We start from the raw sequence: 22,460 nt of genomic DNA, 5'->3' as shown, positions 1-22,460 counted from the left end.
ATTGTACAATATCTAAGGAGTTTTTATGCCGATCCGGCTTTTCCCCTCAAGCAATAAAGGAACTTTCCCTTGGCTCGAATATTATATATGTCATCATTTACCTCATCCAAAAAAAGTAATACCGAGACTTGTCCGTAAGGAAGATTTCGACGATACAGTTTCCTTATCACCTTAATCGTAATCTCGCTAGATTATAAGAATTTGAGTTTGTCAAATCAAGAAAGATCTTTAATTTAAGGAGGAAGGTGTTACGTACCGAGACACGATAAAATTCTCTCTTAAAATATTTTCGACTAATCATCCTATACAAACTATGTAATAAAACCATCCCAATGCATCCCATCACCCCAGATCCTTACTCACTTACTGATAATATTTTTTTATCTACGACTTATTTACTTAATATTTATCTGTTTCCTCATCCTGTAAACATTCCTGCATCTTACCCAAACTATTCTTTACGACATAGATATTAATTCCCAAGTTCTTTCCTTTTCTAAGAAATCCACCAATAGATATTTCCGCTTTGGGAATACTTCCTATGATTAGACGATGCTTACTTATTCCGACTTTAATATAAGGATTCTCTTCCATTATGTTAATATCTCTTCTCTTACATTATGTGCATCTCACACGTAACAGAGATCAAAAAGACACGTGTACACAATCGTTCAAAGTTCTCCACGAAGTTGCGCTATTCTTCCGGGTCTTCGTTCTTCTGTGCGGTCAGAGCCTTGCTGCTCGTGTGAACTTACGTTTTTAATCGTGTACGGAGTACACCTTCGGACATTTCTGTCAATTCAGCTTTTCGACCTATGAGAAGAACTCGCCTTCGGATATTCCTGCAAATAGTTTCCTTGGACGCTCTGAACTACGGACCTTGACTACTTCTCACGTGATTGATTTCTACAGAAAGCAACGAACCCGGGTCCGTGTTTTGAAGTCATAAATAATGTTACATCCAGCGGATTTAACTGCGGAAAGCAAAAATCTCATTGGGACAAATCTGTGCCCAATGCGTTACATTCTTCATGGCTATCGTTCGCAGAACAACTAAATCTAATCGACGGATTAACCATAACGTTAGTTTACTATACGCCTTATCGCAAGTGTCATTTAATACCACGGCGCGCAACATAGCTAATTGTAAGCACTGAACAGAGGAATAAAGAAGACAAATTAAACAAGTAAAAAGTGTTCTTCATTTAAACAATGAGCCAAACCTTCACCCTTCGGATCCTAACCCCTAAGGCAGGACGAATCCCAAAACTATTTTCGGGAAGAACTCCGATTCTAAGCAAAGTTGTACACGCACAATTATACATACACCAACATAATCAAGTCGTGACGCAGGTCTACGGATCCTAAGCGTATGTCACGCACCGGATCCGGATGGTACCCCCCGATCCGTTGATCATAAACAAGCAAAAACTAAAATAATTTGACAGGCGTCTTGGGACAATGCAAGTCGTAAATTTACTTGTCCCATTACTTCGGCGCCAAAGGTCTTCCTGGCGACATGCAAGGGTTCAAGAAAAAACGTGTGCAAACACAAATCGCCGATTGGTCCATACGGTGTCCCTCCTTCAACTCAAGGGACGTCAATTTGCAAGTCATTAACGAATCAGATGCGGAAAAACTACATCAGCGGAAGGGATTGCTGTCGCCAAGAAAGATCTAGTTAGTCTTTTCAGATCAAGTCGCAGTGAATACGTTAACACGGGCAGATGCCAGAAGCCGAGTCCTCAATATTAAACCAGAGACCAAGTTCTCGAGATTTTACGCAAATACGAATAATTATACGCCGAACTACATACGCGTACAAGTCCGTCAGTAGAACCGCGGTCTAGAGCATCACGGCCCTCAAGCGTCGTTAATATTATCCTCGCAGCGTATTATCAGCGCTTATGACAATTTGTGTTTCTTAATATATAATAAACTATATCGCACATATTATAAACATTTGCATTTGACTTATTAACATAGACCTATAATCAAAAGACTTATACGCGAAACCACCGGTGTGTGTGTGTTTAGTGTACGACACCACCGAGTCTACAGAACAACTCCCGTTCAGAGCAAACGCTCACAACAATTCAGTTACCTCTATCGCCTTTAGCTAATCGTTTTTCCAAGTGGATTCCCGGTCCGGGAATTGATAACCGGGGATATGTAGCTCGAAGGGAAGCGCGTTTATCACGCGATTCAAAAGATGACCGCAGCCCTTTTTTTACCTTTCCCAGCAAACACATAATTACATGTAACGTGCTTGTTAGTTGTAATTTCCCACTCAATAATATAATTGCAATATAACACACGTGTTATATTACAATTACATTGTTGAGTGGGAAATTACAACTAACAGGTACGTTACATGTAACTTGGTGTTTGGTGGGTTGCAACAGCTGGCATTCGCTACAATTCTTGATCAATGGCGCAGATCCGTCAATGTGCGTTTGCTGCCACGGCTGATTATAATGTTCGTTGCAGCGACGATATTGCTGAACTTCGAAATCAACCTTTATATGGTCCGGAAGCTTGTCCCACACGTGTTCGATATAGTTGCCGCACTCGCGTAACAGAACGATCTTTGGTACGAATTGTAACTGCTCAGCACTCAAATTTATAATATCAGAGAAATGTGACAGTATGAGATACATGTTTGCTACTGAGCGATGCGCGATTTTGCATGCCTATAAATAGTTTCGCGAGGTTTTTGTTGCCTAGTAATTTTTTATTACTTGCTCTAAAAAACAGTGCGAGTACTATTATGAAAAATAGTTTTCAAGCCACGAGTGAAACGTCAAAGAGTAATAGTTTACTTGAGCATCGATGATAAGCTCAAGTGGCATCTCCACAGCGTGGGGATAAGTACCAAAATCATAAACAATGCCTTCGAAGGCATGCACCGTCAGTTTGAGTTTCAACTGTGAAGCATTCACTCGTAGACACTGGTTAAAAAATTAAAAATGTGGACGTCAAATAAAACGGCACGGATTGTAAGTATTTTTATATCATTTTGATTTTTATATTATATATATAATTTTGTACTAATTTATATTAATATATTTTTTACAGTGTTTATCTAAACCGGAGACAAGAATAAGGCTACCCAACATGCCAGCGTTGGGCTTTATTCAAATAAAAATGCCTACGTGCCCTTACCAGCAAACATCGTAAGTACCCCTTTTTCTACAAATACATTGTGTTTTTTTATAATTGATAATTTTATATTTATACATGTATTTTTCAGTGTTATTATATATGTAATTATATGTAATTATATGTTATTATATATGTAATTTTTTGAATCATTATTTGTTTCAGTGTTACCGTTGCGGAATCATAACCACGCACGATCGTCCACGTTCGCGGTTACGTGGCATATCATAAATTTAAAATACAGAGCAAGCGAGGCATAAATCAACTTTATAATAACTAGTTATGGTGCGAAAATGGAAAAGGTGAGAACGAAGAGGAGGACGATTTGTTCTGTTACGTCCGGTGGACTTAACGTTTTTCTTCTCGTTGTCCTTGTAAAGATAATAATTAAGTAAGAGAAATCGTATTCTAACGGTCGCCGAGAGCAAGAAATGTTTGCAGAGGATCGCTCTATCGTCACGCACAAGTTCGTGAGATATAGCGACAATTTAAAATTTTATTTTTGAGGAATAATAAATACATCAAACAAATGCATAGTCCCGCATCTGTAAACTATTTTGAGAACGACCGTTAGATATAATTTAATTCTTTCGGAAAGTCTGGGGCAATGTCGAGTCTAGAATAAAAAAAGAATAAATAGTAACTTTATTACCGAACGTTACTCTGACAATGCCCTGGATCGGTACCCGACGCTAAGCAAAGGAAAAGGGAAATATTGAAACTCAATAAAAATTAAAATCTTCAAACAAGGAACCTCCGGAAGCTATAAAAATTTATTATTCACAGCAAAAACGCTGTCCGCGCTCAATCAATAAAAGTATGTTTTCACTAAAATCCTACAGGAAGATATAAAGACCCTTTTTTTTTGCTTGCTAGTTTGTTTAAGTGACCTAAAGATAAGAAGAGCAAAAATTATAAACATCCCTCTCCTACACTCAAAACCAAAACCAAATCGGGCGGAGACGAGAAGAGATGAGCCAATAGCTGATCATCTCTACAAAATAATAATTTCGCGAGTTCCCAATAGACAAGCTCCAGATTTGGTGGTTTTGAAAGGGCCCACCAATCCAAGAATGCCACCGCCTACACCTCAACCCTTCCCTTCGGAAAATTGAGTATAAAATCGCGATCCCAAAGACCGCGAGCAGCTTTTTCCGCTTTTTACTTTTGATTGAGTGCCAGTCCGAGAATTTTCGTCGCGAGTTCACCAATAATTCACGTAAAACTTTGAACCAAGATTTTTCGCGATTGCTTGAGTGTGAGTCGGGACAAAACTAAGTGCCAAACAAAAACGTTCCGCAAGTGAAGTGAGTGCACTTGTGTACTCCAGTGAGGCCTATCACTCACCAGTTCCACCAGCCCTGACGGACCGACTTGTTCCGGGCAACCGACAACCGCCTGAGTACCCTGAGACCGGCATTCCGGATTACGCCAGAGGAAATACCCCAGCAAGTAGTAAGTCATCTATTTAATTCATAATCGAGTCACTTCCCTTTCGTTGTTGCTTATCATTTTATTCACTTCGTAGTGAATAACAGACCTATCCGCCCAAAACGGAAACACTGGGCAGCCAGACGTTGGCGTCAGAGACAGAATCGGCGGGCACGAGAGGAATTGAACCGCGTCTATCAACAGCTCCTCGAGTCGTAACTCTCCTCTCCTACCACCTCTCTCGAAGAACCTTGTGTTCCTCGACTCTCCTCTCCTATCACCCCTCTCGAAGAACCTTGTGTTCCTCGACTCTCCTCTCCTATCACCCCTCTCGAAGAACCTTGTGTTCCTCGACTCTCCTCTCCTATCACCCCTCTCGAAGAACCTTGTGTTCCTCGACTCACCTCTCCTATCACCCCTCTTGAAGAACCTTGTGTTCCTCGACTCTCCTCTCCTACCACCCCTCTCGAAGAACTCAGTGTTCCTCGACCCTCATCTCCTCTAACCACCCCACCTCCTGTTTTTCCTATTTATTCCCCTATTAGCTCCCCCGAACCTGAAGAAATTCCACCCCCACCTTCTCCAACACCCTCCATAGAGCTTATAGAAGAATTTGAACTAGTCCCACCCCGGCCCCGCTTTTATCACTGCGACGGAACGCAAACATAATTAATTGAACTCTTAGAACAGTTTCCGTTGAAAATAGACCCCTTATTACAAAATTACCGCGATTTCGCAATCAACCCGGACGCCCTAGATCCGGAAATTCTATTAGATATCCTTCCCGCACTTGCTCCCTCAGATCCCATCCCAGTCTTCACTCCCCTTTACTATGATCCTTTCGCCATACCTACCGATTTCTTTTACAATTTCTTTCCCCCTTCCACCATTATTATAACAGAAATAATAGAGTAAATTATATATTAAGCCAATCTTGTAAACTAAGTATAATAACTATGTATATACATTTAAGTTTCATAAATTTTATACTAAAATCTGATTTTTATTGTAATTCTTTGCGCTGGAAATAATAAAACCAAATATTGTTTTTTTTTCATCTACTAAAATTTACACTGTACTTCTTGATTAGTAATATGTTAGAATAAATATGATTGTTAAGTTTAAAATAGCTTCATTTATTTAAACTCATAAACGACCTCAATTCAATTCCCGATCAAAGTAAGCACCTGGTCCAGTCCTGAGTTAAAGTGATTAAATTCGCTGACTCAAAATTTGGACCTACGGGGGCACAACCTGAAGACGGGTTATAGCGAGCATTTTTGGCACGTTGACCCGCATTTTCACGTCATAATAGTGCGTCCGACCGAGGCACCTTTCCTCGTTTATTTCGTGCCTACGGAACGTTATTTAAAATCAGTTACGTTCTTCCATGCCTTACCTGCGTCCGTTTCTCAAATTTTTCCAATGCATGAACAAAGTCAAATTTAACAAGGCTGGACGTAACAGTTCGATCTGTTCAATTTGCGATATCTCTTTGGAGAAGAGAGAGTTAAAGAAATAAAGATGGAACGCGACTGGGAATACGACATATTCGCGAAAAGTTTAGTAAAATGGATTGATATGATTTACGATAGACATTAAGAATTATATTTTTATAGATTAGCTTTATATTTTATATTTTATATTTTCTTACATTTTTTTACTTCTTTTATTTTCGATATATATCATTGTATAATTTTATTAATATTATAAAATATATAAAATAGATATATCACATATATTTTTATTTATTCATCCCTCAATCATTTTATTCATCTTGCATGCTATCCTCTTTGGTCTCACTCGCCCGACCGTCGATATATTCCTTTTCTCCATACACTGCGTTTACACACACACACACACACACACACACGCGCGCGCGCGCGCACTGCTCGGATACTGTGTCGGAGGTCAGAGAACTATAAAAGGATTCGAGTGGTGGTAAACATGTGTATTCCAATTTTTCAACGCGGTCAACGTACTCGTATAAAAATACGCCTTTTCGTGTCAATAAATCAAATTCTGCGTCGGATAAGTGTGAAAATTCAGAACGTACAATTTTTAAATTTTCTTTACCCAGAAATGATGCTAATTTTTCGAGACTAATATTTAAAAATTTATATGAATCTATAAATCGTAACTTTATGTGATTGTGTGGGTTTAATTTATCGGCGGTACTTATGACATGTTTTGTAAAAGAAATATATTTTTCTTTCGTGATGAATAATAAGTCAATTTTCCCTTTGAAACGCTGTGGCTATTTCCTTGATAATAAAATGAGAATCGTATCCGGATAAATTATGGAAGACTACCGGTATGTACAACACATTTTGATAATATAAATTACAAAGCGAATGCGCGGTAACGACCGGTCAGATGGCAATGATCGCGCACCCGCTTATCATCCGGCGCGAACGGTTTTTCGCAAATATGACAATGTGTCGCGTTACGGTATGCCTCTAATTGTTCTTTCAATAACGTCCCCATGGGGACATTGGCGCATAAACAAATCTTAACGTTATGTGCTAAATCTTCGAGTTGCTTAGCGAACCACGTGACACAATCTTTATCGCGACGAAACCGATACATGGATAACGCATTATCGTATGAGCATCGCACATAATACGCACGCTATGCTAAATACCGCATGTTGTTGGTAAGCGTATGTCGTCGACTCCGTGTTAGGTTGCATCTTCCGCAGCACACACTCGAGATCGGCGTATACGACGAAGGGCACTCGTTCCTTGTTGTGTAAGTTGCGGAAGCTCAGCCACTTATCCTTTTCATCTGGTTGTTCGACAGCACAGTCATTTAACTTTTGGCAGTCTACATTGTGCAATTGTAACTTTTCATCGGAACTGAAATAATGTAGACATCTGTAAATAACAAAGAAAACATATATGTTTACTGCTATTTGAAACAATTTATAAACACATTCATGAAGAATTATTACTTATCGATCGCAAATGTATTTCTTGCATACATGTTTGCTCAATTGCGATCCCACCAGGCGGACAGATTTTTGATCCATGTAAAGTGACCCACGTTGTTATCCCCTGGATCTTGTACAAAAGATCGACATGCTTCTCCCTTTTGTTATCCGTGAGTCGCAGTGGAAAAATTTTATCCTCTTCGATCCCGTACACGTTGTTGACCGACACGTCGTTGAGTCCTCAAATTTCCCAATGTCTTTTAATATAACGGGAAACTTAATGTCGTCGAACTTTAAGACCGTCGTATAATGAGGGTACGACGACTCCAGCCCTGTGTTTCTTTCTACGGAATGCAGAGCGGCGACCACTGACCATGCAAAGCATGCATTGTCCTTCGATTTAACGTTCACAACTGCTTTTTTCAACATTATTTTTCGCGGCAATGTCACGTAACATCCCGCGTCTAAAGGATTAAACTTGTTCACATTTATAGTTAAATTGAAAATTCGTGAAAGCGCCCACCCGCTACTCGCGTTCTTAGAACTCTTCAAGCGACGCTAACGTGGGCTCGATGACACGCCGCTCATACCATTCGTCTAAATTTGACGTTTGAAAGAGTTCACAATTTTTTGTAGTGATACTCTTATTAGCGCTTTTTTCACCAGTCACAAATACACCGTTGAACGCGGTGTTCACTTTTACACAGTTGTGTCTTTGTAGAGCGTCTCGCACACTCTCGAGCATTATACCTCCGGCGTCTTCGAGAAACTGTCGCGGCTCGATATAGTTAGTATTAATAACCGCACCGGTTTTAATACTAACTATATCGAGAAAAAAATCCTTGTACATGTGCAGCATATTTATTATTTTAGGATTTTTTAAGAACACTTTAACCATATTATTTATCAACAATTTGATACACCTTCCAATACCAACAGGAATTTTAATGTATATAGTATGCACATAGCATCTTTTTAGCGATTTCATCATTCGGACACTGATTCAATATCATGGTATATATTTCCTGTCTCACGTGATAAGGCAAGGGGGATAAATAGATTCATTCTTTATACACACTCTATGTATCGCAACGCGTTGAAGCGTTCCACGTATACCAAGTTCTCGATCGCGTATAAATTGCACTGGTGATATTCGTTTATTGTTAAGAACATATTTGATATCTTCAATGTCCTCCTCATTCATGTTGTACGGTTATGTATTTAAAGTCTTTACAAGCCGCACACTGGGCACATGTTGCGTGAAATTATCACGTACATGGATTGACGGCAATTCGAGCAAGCCCGATGATCCAAATTTTCCAGCCGATTCGTTTGATGCTCCCTAACAGCACTCATCCCTTCTCTAACGTCCCACATGTCAATCATACACTCGGCACAAAGAGCTAGAGCACCACCCGTAGAATAAAAGAAAAATATCGCGCAATGTTCGGAACGTTCGTTTAATTTGAGAAAATCTTCATGTGAAACAAATTTTTCCACGCGATCGACAAAGTTAATGGAATAGCTCGTAGAATCACTAACATCAGATACTAAACTGTTTTCATTATCCTCGTAGGAATTTTCGAAATCATCAACTATCATGTCTTCATCGTTGGAGTTTTCGTAATCACTGCCTGCAATATCAATATCTTCTATATCGTCCGCGATATCCACAATTTCTGTATCGTCTACGATATCCACAATTTGTTCATCGTCCGCGAATTCACAATTTCTATATCGTCCGCGATATTTATAATGTCCACTTCATTTAACTGATTAGCCATTCTTCAAGTTATAATTCATGATACTTAGAAATTAATTCACTTTGATTCGCTCGGGTTGGAGACTTCACGCTTACTGTGGCACCGTGCTCTTCCGGACCAATTATATTTCATTCTTAGCCCTTTGTCTCATGCATTTGTTTATAGTTATGCATAGCTTCCCGCTTAGAGCTGCCGGGCGATAAATGTCGATCAAATGTTTAGATATTTTAGCTGCCGGTGTTCACTACCGATTTATTATCTAGAAATTTAAGCTGCCGACGGTTCGGCGCTCCGTGCAGTAAACATTTGCTAATTTGTTTATAACGAGCCGCTACCTCTAACAAGAGCGCTAAGCAGGGAGATAACATCGCGACAGGAAGAAACGTGTCGAATTATTAGCTGCCGACAATTTGGCGCTCCGTGCGATAAAAAATTTGTTTATAACAAGCCGCTACCGGATATGGTCAGCGATTTTTGTTTATAGCTATTCCAAGAGCTGTCGAATAAATTTATCAGCTGCCGACGATTCGGCGCTCCGTACAATAAATATTCTTAGAAATTTGTTTATATTAGGTTGCAACTCGCATATTATTTTACTTAGAAATGTTTATACAAATAAGCGACAGAAAGACCCATACCTATAGATAAAAATTGTTTATACCTAATTACTACTTCTAGCCGCAGGGCCTAATTGTTTATATCACGTTGCAACTCGCATATAGTTTTACTTAGAAATGTTTATACTGATAAGCAGTGACCGGCAAGTAATTGTTTATATCTGGTTACAACTGAGATTACATAAAAGTTTATACTGATAAACGGCTACCGACTGGTATTTGTTTATATCAAGTTACAACTGACTTGTAGTTTACATAAATGTTTATACTGATAAGCGGCGATCAACTGGTATTTGTTTACATCAGGTTACAACTAGCATGTTGTTTACATAAATGTTTATACTGATAAGCGGCGGCACCCGTTTGTGTGATGTCATCCCCCCTCCCCGCGTGACGTCATACCCCCCGTGACGTCATACCCCTCCCCGCAAATACCCCCCCCGCCCCTCACCCCCCCTCGAAGCCCCGTAGTCAGAACCACCCTCCTATTCCTACTTCTATTACATGAGGCGGGAGGCCGATGAGGCTCTCCGCCCGAATAACAACAAAGATAATATGCGGAAACAATATTCGCGGTAACAATTGACTCGACTATACTAAATATGACTGTCGGTGCCGGCTTTGTCCGAGAGAGACGTACTTAGTTAACTATTATTCGGGGCCGGTCGGTCTAAGCTCTCGTGCGGCCACGAGACTCTACTTTCTATTTCAAGTTACTCAACACAAAACAACAGCAATAACGGTAACGGATGTCGGATGACCGGTAACACAGCAATAAACGGTATCCTTTATCCGGACCGCACGATAGTCGACCGCTTTATCCGAACCTTACGTATATCGGTGGCTGCCGAGTGATGACCTTACAAAACGGTATCTTGGTCCTTCGAAATCGGTAGCTATTTGTCCACAATACGGTAACTTAGGGGCTCGTCCTCGTCGATGTGCAAGATAGCACGGCTTGCCGAACATTGAGGAGCCCCGGTCCCGCGCCGGCCGGCTCGAGCCGCCGCGCAGGCGCGTGCGCTCTTCGATTTTCGATAGGTGGATCCGCACGTGTCGCAGGATCGCCTATCGCTGCGCCGCCTCACCCCTCGCGATCTCCGTGATCCGCGCGTGATGACTTCCGCCGGCGAGATCTTTCTTGCCCCGCTGTTTCGGCTGGTCCGGCTGGCCAGACCGTGACCAAACCGATCTTGGTTGACGGGCGGTTGGCGTAAATACGGCCGCTCCCCCGGTCTGCAGCCCGCTGGCGTACCCTCGGCGTGATTCCTGCAGAGAATCATCTTGTAGTCATGCGGTATCCTTGCGAGGTCGGTATCCTCGTAGCTCAGGGGCGACAACGCGCAGCGGGGCCCGACGCACGGCTCGGCGGGGCAACTCCTTGCGAGGCACCTCGTCCGCTGTCGACAGCTCGCGACACAATATTCCCACGACGGCTGCTCTTCCTCCGTGTTTAATACAATCTGACATGAGCCCACACTCGGCGCCCTAACTCTAAATAACTAATAGTACCAATGGAAAAGCGATAACACGGAAACTAGAAAAGAAAAAGATAATAAAACAAAGTCGTATCCCCCTCGGTTCGTCGAGGAAGAGCCCCAGACCGACCCCCTCGGTCGGGCTTACGCCCTTGTGACGAGCGCGGCCGGGCGCGTCACGTCACAAAACATACAAATACATGGTTTCTGCGACGCCAGTAAAATCGAATACGGCGCTTGCCTGTATGTATGATCCTGCGACGAGTGGAGCAATACCCTCGTGCGGTTGTGATGTGCCAAGACACGTGTGGCCCTCCTCAAGGAAACGACAATATCATATAAAAGAAATTTCAAACCGAACAAGGTCATATTCTAGTACGACTCAATGATCGTACTACACTGGTTTAAAAAATCCGCCAGTACTCAAGGTTTTCGAAGCAAATCGAGTAAGAGAGATTCAAAAGATCACAGGCGATTTCGAGTGGCGGCATGTCAGATCAGAGCACAACCCGACCGACGCGTTATCGCGCAGTCAATTCCCGCAAGAATTTTTAAGAAACAATTCGCGGTTTAACGGTCCGGCATGGCTCAGACAGTCCAAAAAAACTTAACCAAAATCAATCGAGATCCCCGTTAAAGAGCTACTCGGTTTAAAGAAGGCCATTTGTTTAATTTCACAATCCAAGACGAAAGACATATTCGGCAGATTTTTCTCGTACACGCGATTAGTCCGCGTCGTCGCGTATTATTCGCGAATGTTACTTTCCAATCGAAATAAGTGCGCGCTTTCAGTACAGGAATTAGTCAAAGCGGAACATCGGATATTAAGATTAATTCAGAAAAAACAATTTGCAAACAAAATCAATCGCATTTTAAATTCACAAAATATAAAGGGCACAAGATTAGCATCGCTAAGCTCTATGATAGATAAGTCGGATTTGCTTCGCGTCGGCGGCAGGCTGCGAAATGCAGACATTCTCATTTCACAAAAGCATCCAATATTACTACCATCACATCATCACGTAACTGACTTAATCGTAAAAGTATACAAGAAAAACTATCATGCCGATATTGAAACAACGCTTTATACGATGCGTCATCGTTTTTGGCTGTTAGACGGGAAAATTCAGATACAAAAAATAGTAAGACAATGCCTGCGCTGCATTCAATTCCACGCATCACCTGTCGAATACAAAATGGTCGATTTACCAAAATCCAAATTAAACAAATCAATCGCGTTCCATCATACAGAAATTGATTTTTTTGGCCACATGTTTTTTAAAGAGAAAAAGCAATGAAACCAGGGTCGAGTTAAAGTATACGGATGCGTCTTTATTTGTATGTCCACAAAAGCCGTCCATATCGTCAGTGATCTATCCACAGAAGCATTTCTCGTGGCATTAAAACGATTCATGAAACGTACAGCCATTCCAGCGCACATATATTAATAACGGCACGAATTTCGGCAAAAACTATGGTCATGTAGATTTAAAAAATTGTTTATTTGTTTCAGACCACTTTGAGACCACACTAAGTGGCACACCATTTTGAACGAATAAAAAAAGGTTTCTATAATATGTATTAGTATATATATATTGATTATTTCGGAACAAAAAAAATTTTTATACATTATAAATGTCGAATAATAATACTATATGGTGTCAAAACATTGGTGTAATACTTTTATTTTTAAAAATCCTAAAAAATTGCCTATTTTTTGGTTGTTTATAGAGAACGACCCCCTTAAGAGTAACAAAAAAGATAGAGAATAATAAAAATGTATACGTACCGCCAATCGTGACGGATGTCTCGGCGACGTTTGTCGATAGTATTAATTTCCGCATTCCTGGTGCCGAAGGTTTGAAAGCTTCTAACTGTTGGTGAGTGGGCAATGCCGCGTATAAGGGAAAGACTTTCAAGGGCGGATATTCTTGCCCATCCAGTTGTTTAGCTATTAGTCGGGCGGCCACTGCAGCCGCTTCTATTTCTTCTTGACCAGTCAAAAAGATCAGAATATCTTCACTAAAAAATTAAATGATAAACAATTACTAAAATATAATTGAAATCATGTTTAGTTCCGTGTGAAAGCGATTATCGACGCAAAAGTATAATTCACGGATTCCAAATTTGCTTCAAATCCTCATATGCGTCTCTGTATAGTTCTAAAAGATTAACTTAAGGTTTGTGAAAAAAAAGTATGTAACTATTCCTCAGTGGAAAAATTTTAATAAAATTTTAATAAAATTTTTATTTTTGTTGAACTTTCGTTGTTCTGTTAAAATTTTGACCAATAATTTCACCAAAATTTCATAAAAAATTCATTAGTTTCAATAAAATGTCATTAATTTGTCACAAAGTATTAATTTTTCATTGCAATTTCATAAAAAAATTACTGTAATTACAATAAAATACCGCTAATTTATTAATATAAAGCATCCACGATTTTTTAAATACAATTTTATCAAAAATTTATTACATAATTTCAATAAAATTATTTTATTAATTTTTTTCTTATTTTTCTTAAAATAATAATTTTTTGTTAAAAATTTATTATATTTTTATTGATTTTTTAATTAAAATGTTATTTGTAATTTTTATTAGACACAAAAAATAATCTTCACCGAAAAATAATTAAAATTTTATTGCATTTTATTAAAATTTTATCAAATTTAATAAAATATTTAGCTCAATAAAATTGCATTAAAATTTTATTGCAATTTTTCTACAAAAATTGTAATCCATTTAAAAAACACCAAATTCTTTAACATATTATTGTTACGTCCAGGGGACTTCACTTTTATTGCCCGCTGACCTTTTCAGAGATAAGTAAGCCAAACAAAATTCTGAGACTTATCTGCGGTCAAGTGTCGCGGAAAAGAAAATTAAATAAATATCTCTGGACCGCGAGGGCGTCTGGTTCCCATAATCAGAGGGACCCAAGACATTAAAAGCCCATAAAATTCAGTGAGAGTTAGGCCCCGGCGAAGTTAAAACTCAAATATTTGCCCTTAACGGACTAAGGGCACTTACAGAATTCTTTTACGACCACAGATAACTGCCAAATGGAAAGTTAGATGACTCGAAAAGGGGCAAGGGCACATTTGGTTTTAAGGGTAAAAACACTTTTTATTTACGGGCGAAATGTTATCGAAAGAGAGCCAGACCACCTCAAATGTCAAAAGAACTATAAAATTTTCCTTTGGAAGCCAGATGTGCCTGCCACCCCTGGGAAATGCGCGGGCCGGGAAACATAAAATTTCCTCTCCCTATTTAAGATAAAAACATCTGAAAACCTCCTCCCACCTACCAGATTTGAAAAAGTTAGGCGGAGGGAACCAACGAATCAATAGCCAAAAAGCCTAATGAACACCACCCCAAGACCAAACAACCACCTATCCAATGAAAACCTTAAAATTTAGTTCCCATGCATTCCCGCCAATTAACATCCCCGAAACACCCACACCCAAAATTTTACCTTTTGGGGAGAGTGCTATATAAACCTGCACTCCGAAAAATCAGGGAGTTCCTGTCTCGGTTACTGTGCCAGTCGCTCTCTCTGTGTCAGTTACGGTTCAGTCACAGTCACTGTCTCAGCCATTATTTCGTTCGCTGTTAATCGGTTTTTTTTTGTCACCGTCACAGTGGCCGTCGTGCTCGACTAACGTTGTTCTATTCGAGACTACGCATTTCGCAACAAGTGAGTGCTGAACTTAGAACCTAGTGTCAGGTGCAGAAGTGTAACTTCACTTAGTATTAACCATCCAGCCGACACCTAACACCGACTTTTAACTGCTGGATCCAACGTAGAGCCTAACCACCGGATTTCTCCTTGCTCTACCAAATCCGGAACACTTGACCAGATCCTAAAGGAAACAGCAAGTAGTAAGTCTCAGCAATTCAATCTTTCATTCCGAGTTCCCCATTATTCTAACCCCAATTACAATTATAGTGTTCAAATCACCCATCCGCAAAATAAACCGGTCTAACGAGAGACGGAACCGTCGGAGAAGGGCCAGGCGAGCTCAGCTTTTGTTAAACATAGGCTCCCCGCGACTTAACTCGCCGTTACATAAACCTGAGGCTCCCGTGTGCGAACTTCATTCACGCACACCGTTACATAAACCTGAGGCTCCCGCGTGCGAATTTCATACACGCACACCGTTACACAAACCTGAAGCTCCCGCGTGCGAACCTCATACACGCACATACGAACCCGAGGCTCCCGCGTGTGAACCTCATACACAACCACAGTTACACGAATCTGAGGCTCCCACGAGTGAACCTCAGATACACGCACACCAACACGGAACAATACAAGAAAACCAAACTCCTTATTCACCCGCTCTAGGGTAGTCTCCTTCACCTCCCTCACCTCCTCCACCTCCCTCACCATCTTATTCACCCATTAGCTCACCTGAAATTATAGAAATACCACCTTCTCCTTCACCTTCTTCAAATTCTGACATACAATACATATCACCCCCAGGTTCTCCCTCAGATGTAGAATTTATAGCCGAACATCCTCCCCCTTCACCCCCTCCCCCATGATTTTATTATTATAATGGGACCCAACAATCCCTAATAGAATTGTTAGAGCAGTTTCCTCTTAAGACTGACCCCCTACTCCTGCTCCATCGTGAGTTTGCCCTTATCCCCGAGGCGATCGACCCCGCGTGCTTATCCGTTATAGTATCCTCTCTCCCTCCCACAGACCGCATTCCTGTCTTTACCCCATATTATCGAGATCCTTTTGCCGTCCCAATAGATTTTTTTTATAATTTCTTTCCCCCTCCTTCCACCCTCACACTAAAGGAAATTATATAACAACACAAAGTCAACTGTACATTTAAAATATTGTAAACATCGTAGAATTAAATAAGATCCCTAACATATATTTAAGTAGATATAGATCAAGCGTTAGTAACATGGCATAATATTAGAACACAATAGAAATAAATATAAACATATCACTACAATACCAAAATTTTACCTGACCTGTAAGACCATATATCACACGATTAGCCGACCTCTACATTAAATAAATTTGTACAATCATATACTTATCAACTGCAATACCGCCATGGCAGAATATAATAAATAATGTCCAAAAATGTAAAAATTGCTTTTCAACCAACTAGTTTATCGCTATACAATAAATAATGTCGAACAATCACGTATCACTCACAACCTTACCGCTATGCCTATATTTAATTCTGAATAAATAATTTTGATAATAATAAATGAATTGATAGTTGCTTTAATGAATTCACCCTCCTCATTCCTGATTAAGACTGCATCGGGTCCAATCCCGAGTTAAAGCAATTAAATTTGCTGACTCAAAATTAGGACCAACGGATGCACGGCTCGGAGATCGGGTTACAGTGAGCCTACCGGCACACTGACCCACATTTCTAGCCATAAGAAGTGCGTTCGCCCCTGAGGCACTTGACCTTTCCTCGAGCGGCTGCCTTCGGAAGTAAGGTTTGTGTTATGGAAAGCACTTAGACATATTAAATCTTAAATCCCTGTATTGTACACTACTGCTTCCTGTGGCGTTGTGGTCTATAGGAAATAGTAAATGCTCGAGTTGGCAGTCCTGAAATCTACCGCGCTTTTGGCTACAATTGTCGTGACTCGCTCGTCTCGCTGTGTACACGTGTAATCTTTTTTAATCTTGTAACTTTAACTTTCATTTCATGTTCATTAACGCAATAAACTCTTTATAACCCAGAGTTGTGAATAGATTATCTTTCTCTGCTCTTCAGGTTATGGGCCCAGAGTTGTGAGACTTGCTACAGAGAGTGAGAGTTTTAGGTTATTCGTCACGTAATTCTCTTTGTGCTGAGTTCTGTTCAAGATGACTTCAAACAAAGAATTCAAACTTCCTCTGTTGTCGAAAGCGACCTATTTACGATGGCGCTACGAAGTAGAGTTGGCACTTCAGACAATTGGGGCTCTCGAAGTGGTCGACGGTACGGAAATGTGCCCAACAGACGACGAGAAGAAGAAGAAGGAATGGCGTAAACTCGATGCACGCGCACGACGTGTATTAACCACGGATTTATCTGATGACGATCACACAGCGATACGTGATAGCAAGACGGCTAAGGAAGTACTTGAGAAGATAGTATCTCTCTACGAGTTGACGGCCGGTGAAAACAAGTATTTGTTGTCACAAAAATTACATCAATTGAAATTTGAAGATGGTCAAACAGTGGCGAGTTATTGTTCTCAACTAACCGTACTTATACAGCGCCTCAAAACGGCTGGAGAAGAGATTTCAGACACAGCTATACTCTCAAAACTGATTACCGATCTGCCAGCAAAATTTGACAACTTCCGACAAGCCTATTTAATTCAGGCAGCAAGTGGCATGACAATAACTTTCGAAAGATTACGAAATCAATTGCAACTGGTGGAAGCAAGTTTTGGCAAAAAAGCAAACGACATAGACTCAGGAGACGCGCTTGTTGCTAACCGTTCAAAAGGTGATGCTGGCGGCAGTAAGCAGAAGAAGGAAACTCGGAGGTGTCATCACTGCAAGAAAATTGGTCATCTTAAACGAGATTGTCGTAAGTTAAAATCTGAACAAACCGCTCAAGCTCAACAAGCAACATCAACGAGCAGTACAAGCAACTCCTTTCTATATGCGGCTGGTCATTGCATGGCTGCCAATACAAGTGATGCATGGCTCGCTGACAGTGGCACCAGTCACCACATGACTGCGCGCAAGGATTGGTTCAAGACGCTTGAGCCAATCACGGACAACTCTATGGCCATCGTTGTCGGCAATGAAGAAGTAATATATGCAAGAGGACGCGGAACAGTTGTGGTCAAGGCTACTGTTGGCAACAAAGAATTAACGCATACGTTAACAAATGTGTTATTTGTTCCAGAAATTGCAAAAAATTTATTCAGTCTTGGTGCAGCAGCAAATATAGGTGTAAGTATAAAAATGGACAAAAATAATTTGCAACTAATTAGAAATGGTCAAATAATTGCAACCGGCATTAAAATTATTAATCAACTTTACAAAATGAATTTTGAAACTGAAACAGCAACTGTAAATTATGCGTCAGACGAAGCCTCAATACACACCTGGCATGCTCGTCTTGGTCACGCTAACTACAAAACCATAAAACAACTGGCAAAAGGATCAGCGGTTACAGGCATGAAATTGATATCGACTGATACTCAAGATGATACTCGTGTGCAAATCGAATGTGAGGGCTGCATTTTTGGGAAGATGTCGCGGCAACCTTTCAAGCCGTGCATGTCGCGTGCAACACGCCCTGGTGAACTTGTGCATTTTGACATATGCGGTCCAATGAGTGTGTCATCCTATGGTAATGCAAGATATCTGGTAATTTTTACAGATGACTGCAGCGGTTGTGTGTTTGCATCACCAATAAAAACGAAAGATGAAGTTTACGAGAAACTGCAAGATTTAATTACAGAAGCCAATGCAATTGGTCACAAAATTGTTCGCGTACGTTCAGACAACGCAAAAGAATTTAATAGTGAGCAAATGAAGAAGTTACTGCGAAAACATTCAATCACGCATGAATTCTCAACCCCATATGCACCTCAACAAAATGGACGTGCCGAACGTCAAAATAGAACAATAGTTGAAATGACTCGGTCAATGCTTGCAGCGGAAGATCTTCCTCTTGAACTCTGGGGTGAAGCAACAAGAGCTGCTGGTCATATACGCAATCGCATACCACTTGAACGTCTTGATGGAAGAACACCATATGAAGTATGGACAGGCCATAAACCAAGTGTTGAACATCTACGTGTGTATGGAAGTCATGCATTCATGTTACTTGATGAATCCAAGAGAACAAAAATGGCCAAGAAATGTCAAGAAATGGTACTTGTTGGCTACGAACCTGGAAGTCACGCCTATCGTTTATGGAAAAGAGGCACTAGAAGAGTGGTTGTGTCTCGTGACGTTCGAATAATCGAACCAACAGTAAAGTTAGTCTCAAGCATTAAGACACCGAGTGAAGAAAAAGAAGACAATGAAGATCTTGAAGAAGCAAAAGGCAATACTAAGCTGATGAAGATGGAGGATGAAAAATCATTGACCAAAGAAAATATGAAAAATACAAATGACGATTCGATTGTGACACGTACCAAACAACATGTACAAATAAAATCAAATGATAACATCGCAAATCGTACTCGGTCACATACAAATCTAATTGCAATCGGATGTGCTTATATTGCTGAAACGGAATTACCAAACACTGTCGACGAAGCAAGATCTACACCTGATGCTAAACAGTGGTAGAATGCAATGGCAGAAGAACTTAAATCACTCGCAGTTAACAACACGTGGACGTTAGTCAAGTGTCCACCAGATCAAAAACCAATAGCGAATAGATGGGTATTTCGAATAAAAACACACCCTGACGGATCTGTGGAACGCTATAAAGCCCGACTAGTCATAAAAAAATGTTCGCAAAAACCTGGTATTGACTACAAAGAGACTTTTGCTCCAGTGGCCAGATTTGATTCTGTGCGTATATTAATTTCAATTGCTGCAGAAAATAATTGTACAACTGGATGTAAAGACGGCATACCTCAACGGAGACCTAAATGAAGAGATTTTCATGGAACAACCCAAAGGCTTCAACGACGGCAGTGGACGTGTGTGTCGACTAAATAAAAGTCTTTACGGTCTCAAACAGGCACCTAAACAATGGCACATGAAAATTTACAATTTCATGAAGAACTTTGGATTGTTTTCAACAACAGCTGATCCATGTGTTTATTCAACAGAAGATAGTGCTCTTATGGTGGCTCTCTACGTTGATGACGGCCTGGTCATTGGTCAATCAAAGGAGAGAATCAACAAATTACTTACTGCAATGGCTAAGAGATTCGAAATTAAAAGTTCTGATGCTAATTGTTACTTGGGCATAGAAATCAAGAGGAATCGTGATTCAAGAAAAATACAACTGTTACAGTCAGCCTACACGCGTGCAGTTCTAGAAAAATTCCAACACTTGGATTGCAATGTGATCTCAGTACCAGCAGATATACACACAAAACTAGTTCGGAGTTCAGAAGAAAATTCAAACAAGTTCCCTTACCGTGAACTGATTGGCTCATTAATGTATCTCTCTATTGGCACCAGACCTGACATCTCATATATAGTCAGTAAACTGAGTCAATTTCTGGACAACCCGTCAGATGTGCATTGGAATGCAGCTAAGCGCATATTGAAATATTTGAAAGGCACCATTGATATTGGCATCAACTACAAGTCTACTGGCGAGAAGAATCAACTTGTGGCTTACTCCGACGCAGATTATGCATCATGTTCTGATACACGCAAGAGTATAAGCGGTGCAATCATCATGCTCAACAAAGGTCCTGTCATATGGCTCAGTCAAAAACAGAGTATAGTGGCTGACTCAACTACACATGCTGAATATGTGGCAATTTACAATGCTGCTCGAGAAGTAATCTGGGCTCGACAACTAATGGCTGATATTGGAATCAAACAGGAGCAACCGACTATATTATACTGTGACAACATGGCAGCGGAAAAACTGATCACTAACCCTGACTATCATCGCCGGACAAAACATATAGACATAAAATTCCATTTCACCCGTGAACAAGTTAAACTTGGCAAACTTGTCATTAAACATGTATCAACAGCTGATCAAGCAGCTGATATCCTTACAAAACCTTTGTCACATGAAAAATTTGTTTTTAATCGGAAACTTTTGAATATGTTCTAATCTTTTTTAATTTCAGATTTGAATGATGTACTTAGCGAGTGGGAGTGTTATGGAAAGCACTTAGACATATTAAATCTTAAATCCCTGTATTGTACACTACTGCTTCCTGTGGCGTTGTGGTCTATAGGAAATAGTAAATGCTCGAGTTGGCAGTCCTGAAATCTACCGCGCTTTTGGTTACAATTGTCGTGACTCGCTCGTCTCGCTGTGTACACGTGTAATCTTTTTTAATCTTGTAACTTTAACTTTCATTTCATGTTCATTAACGCAATAAACTCTTTATAACCCAGAGTTGTGAATAGATTATCTTTCTCTGCTCTTCAGTTTGTTACGCCCTTCCTTGTTTTCTTAAGATACCCAGGGAATCACCCGATCCTACCCAACATTACCGTAACCCTGGACGTAACATTATACTGTTATTATATGTACTTATATATATAACATGATTAAATCATGTCATATATATGATAATTTATAATACTATATACGTTGTCTCTAAAAAGCACACAGTTTACAACCATGTTAGAATTTTGTGTTGTTCTTACTTTGCGGGTGCCTCACGGTGAATTTGAAATGCCGTAACTAGCGCGGCGAATACATAATCTTGCTGCGAGGTGACCGCGTGAAAAATCCTCACGGGATGCTGACGGCCTTCTAGATATAACGCCGGGGCCTGGAAATACTCTCTGAATTTAGTGGGATCCATCGTGGCTGACATAATTAAAAGTTTCAAAGGCGGCAGATTCTTCAACTTGCGCAGATTTTGTGCTCGTCTCGCCACACCAAACAAAACGTCGGTCTGCACGGATCGCTCATGAGCTTCGTCGAGTATCACCACCTATTGCAATATTATAAACTCAAACAATCGAGCAGGCAATTAAATAAGCAGAAAAAAAGGATATTTCAATTATTATTCTCGAATTTTTAGAAAGATTACTCTATGTTTGTACTTCTTTAAATAATAGATACATGTAATGATATCTTAACAAAAAATTATTATTTTTTGTTAAAATATTAAAACATCTGCGAATTTAATTTAACTTGAAATAGATCCCAGACTATAGTTTATACAAAACTAGTAAATTATATCCAGAATTGGGAAATAACGCCATTACCATTACTTTTTTTTAACAATCGTTACTTTTTCTATTTGTAATGTAATGTCGTTACATTTTTATAATGATGAACATTACTTTTATTATTTTATAATAATACATGCAAACCATATTACGATTTTCTAAAACCATTATATGCCAGCAAACACAGAACATTGCAGCAACATTGCGACAATTTTGTAATATTGCTGTAATGTTGTTACA

At 40.0% G+C, this 22,460-nt stretch overlaps 1 protein-coding gene across 1 annotated transcript in view; it reads right to left on the bottom strand.

The window, feature by feature from the left end:
* Nucleotides 1-22,460, bottom strand: part of LOC105838791 (ATP-dependent RNA helicase DHX33) — a 124,748-nt gene that overhangs the window by 5,782 nt on the left and 96,506 nt on the right. The window contains exons 3-4 of the mRNA XM_036285615.1: nucleotides 21,687-21,979; nucleotides 13,173-13,405 (exon numbers count right to left, since the gene is read on the bottom strand). Coding sequence (XP_036141508.1) covers nucleotides 13,173-13,405; nucleotides 21,687-21,979 — 526 coding nt within the window. The remainder of the gene's footprint in view (nucleotides 1-13,172; nucleotides 13,406-21,686; nucleotides 21,980-22,460) is intronic.

This window comes from Monomorium pharaonis, chromosome 4, assembly GCF_013373865.1.
Source record: "Monomorium pharaonis isolate MP-MQ-018 chromosome 4, ASM1337386v2, whole genome shotgun sequence".
Classification (NCBI taxonomy): Eukaryota; Metazoa; Arthropoda; class Insecta; order Hymenoptera; family Formicidae; genus Monomorium; species Monomorium pharaonis.
The sequence above is the reverse complement of the archived record's forward strand: the minus strand, read 5'-3'. Positions and strand labels throughout refer to the sequence as shown.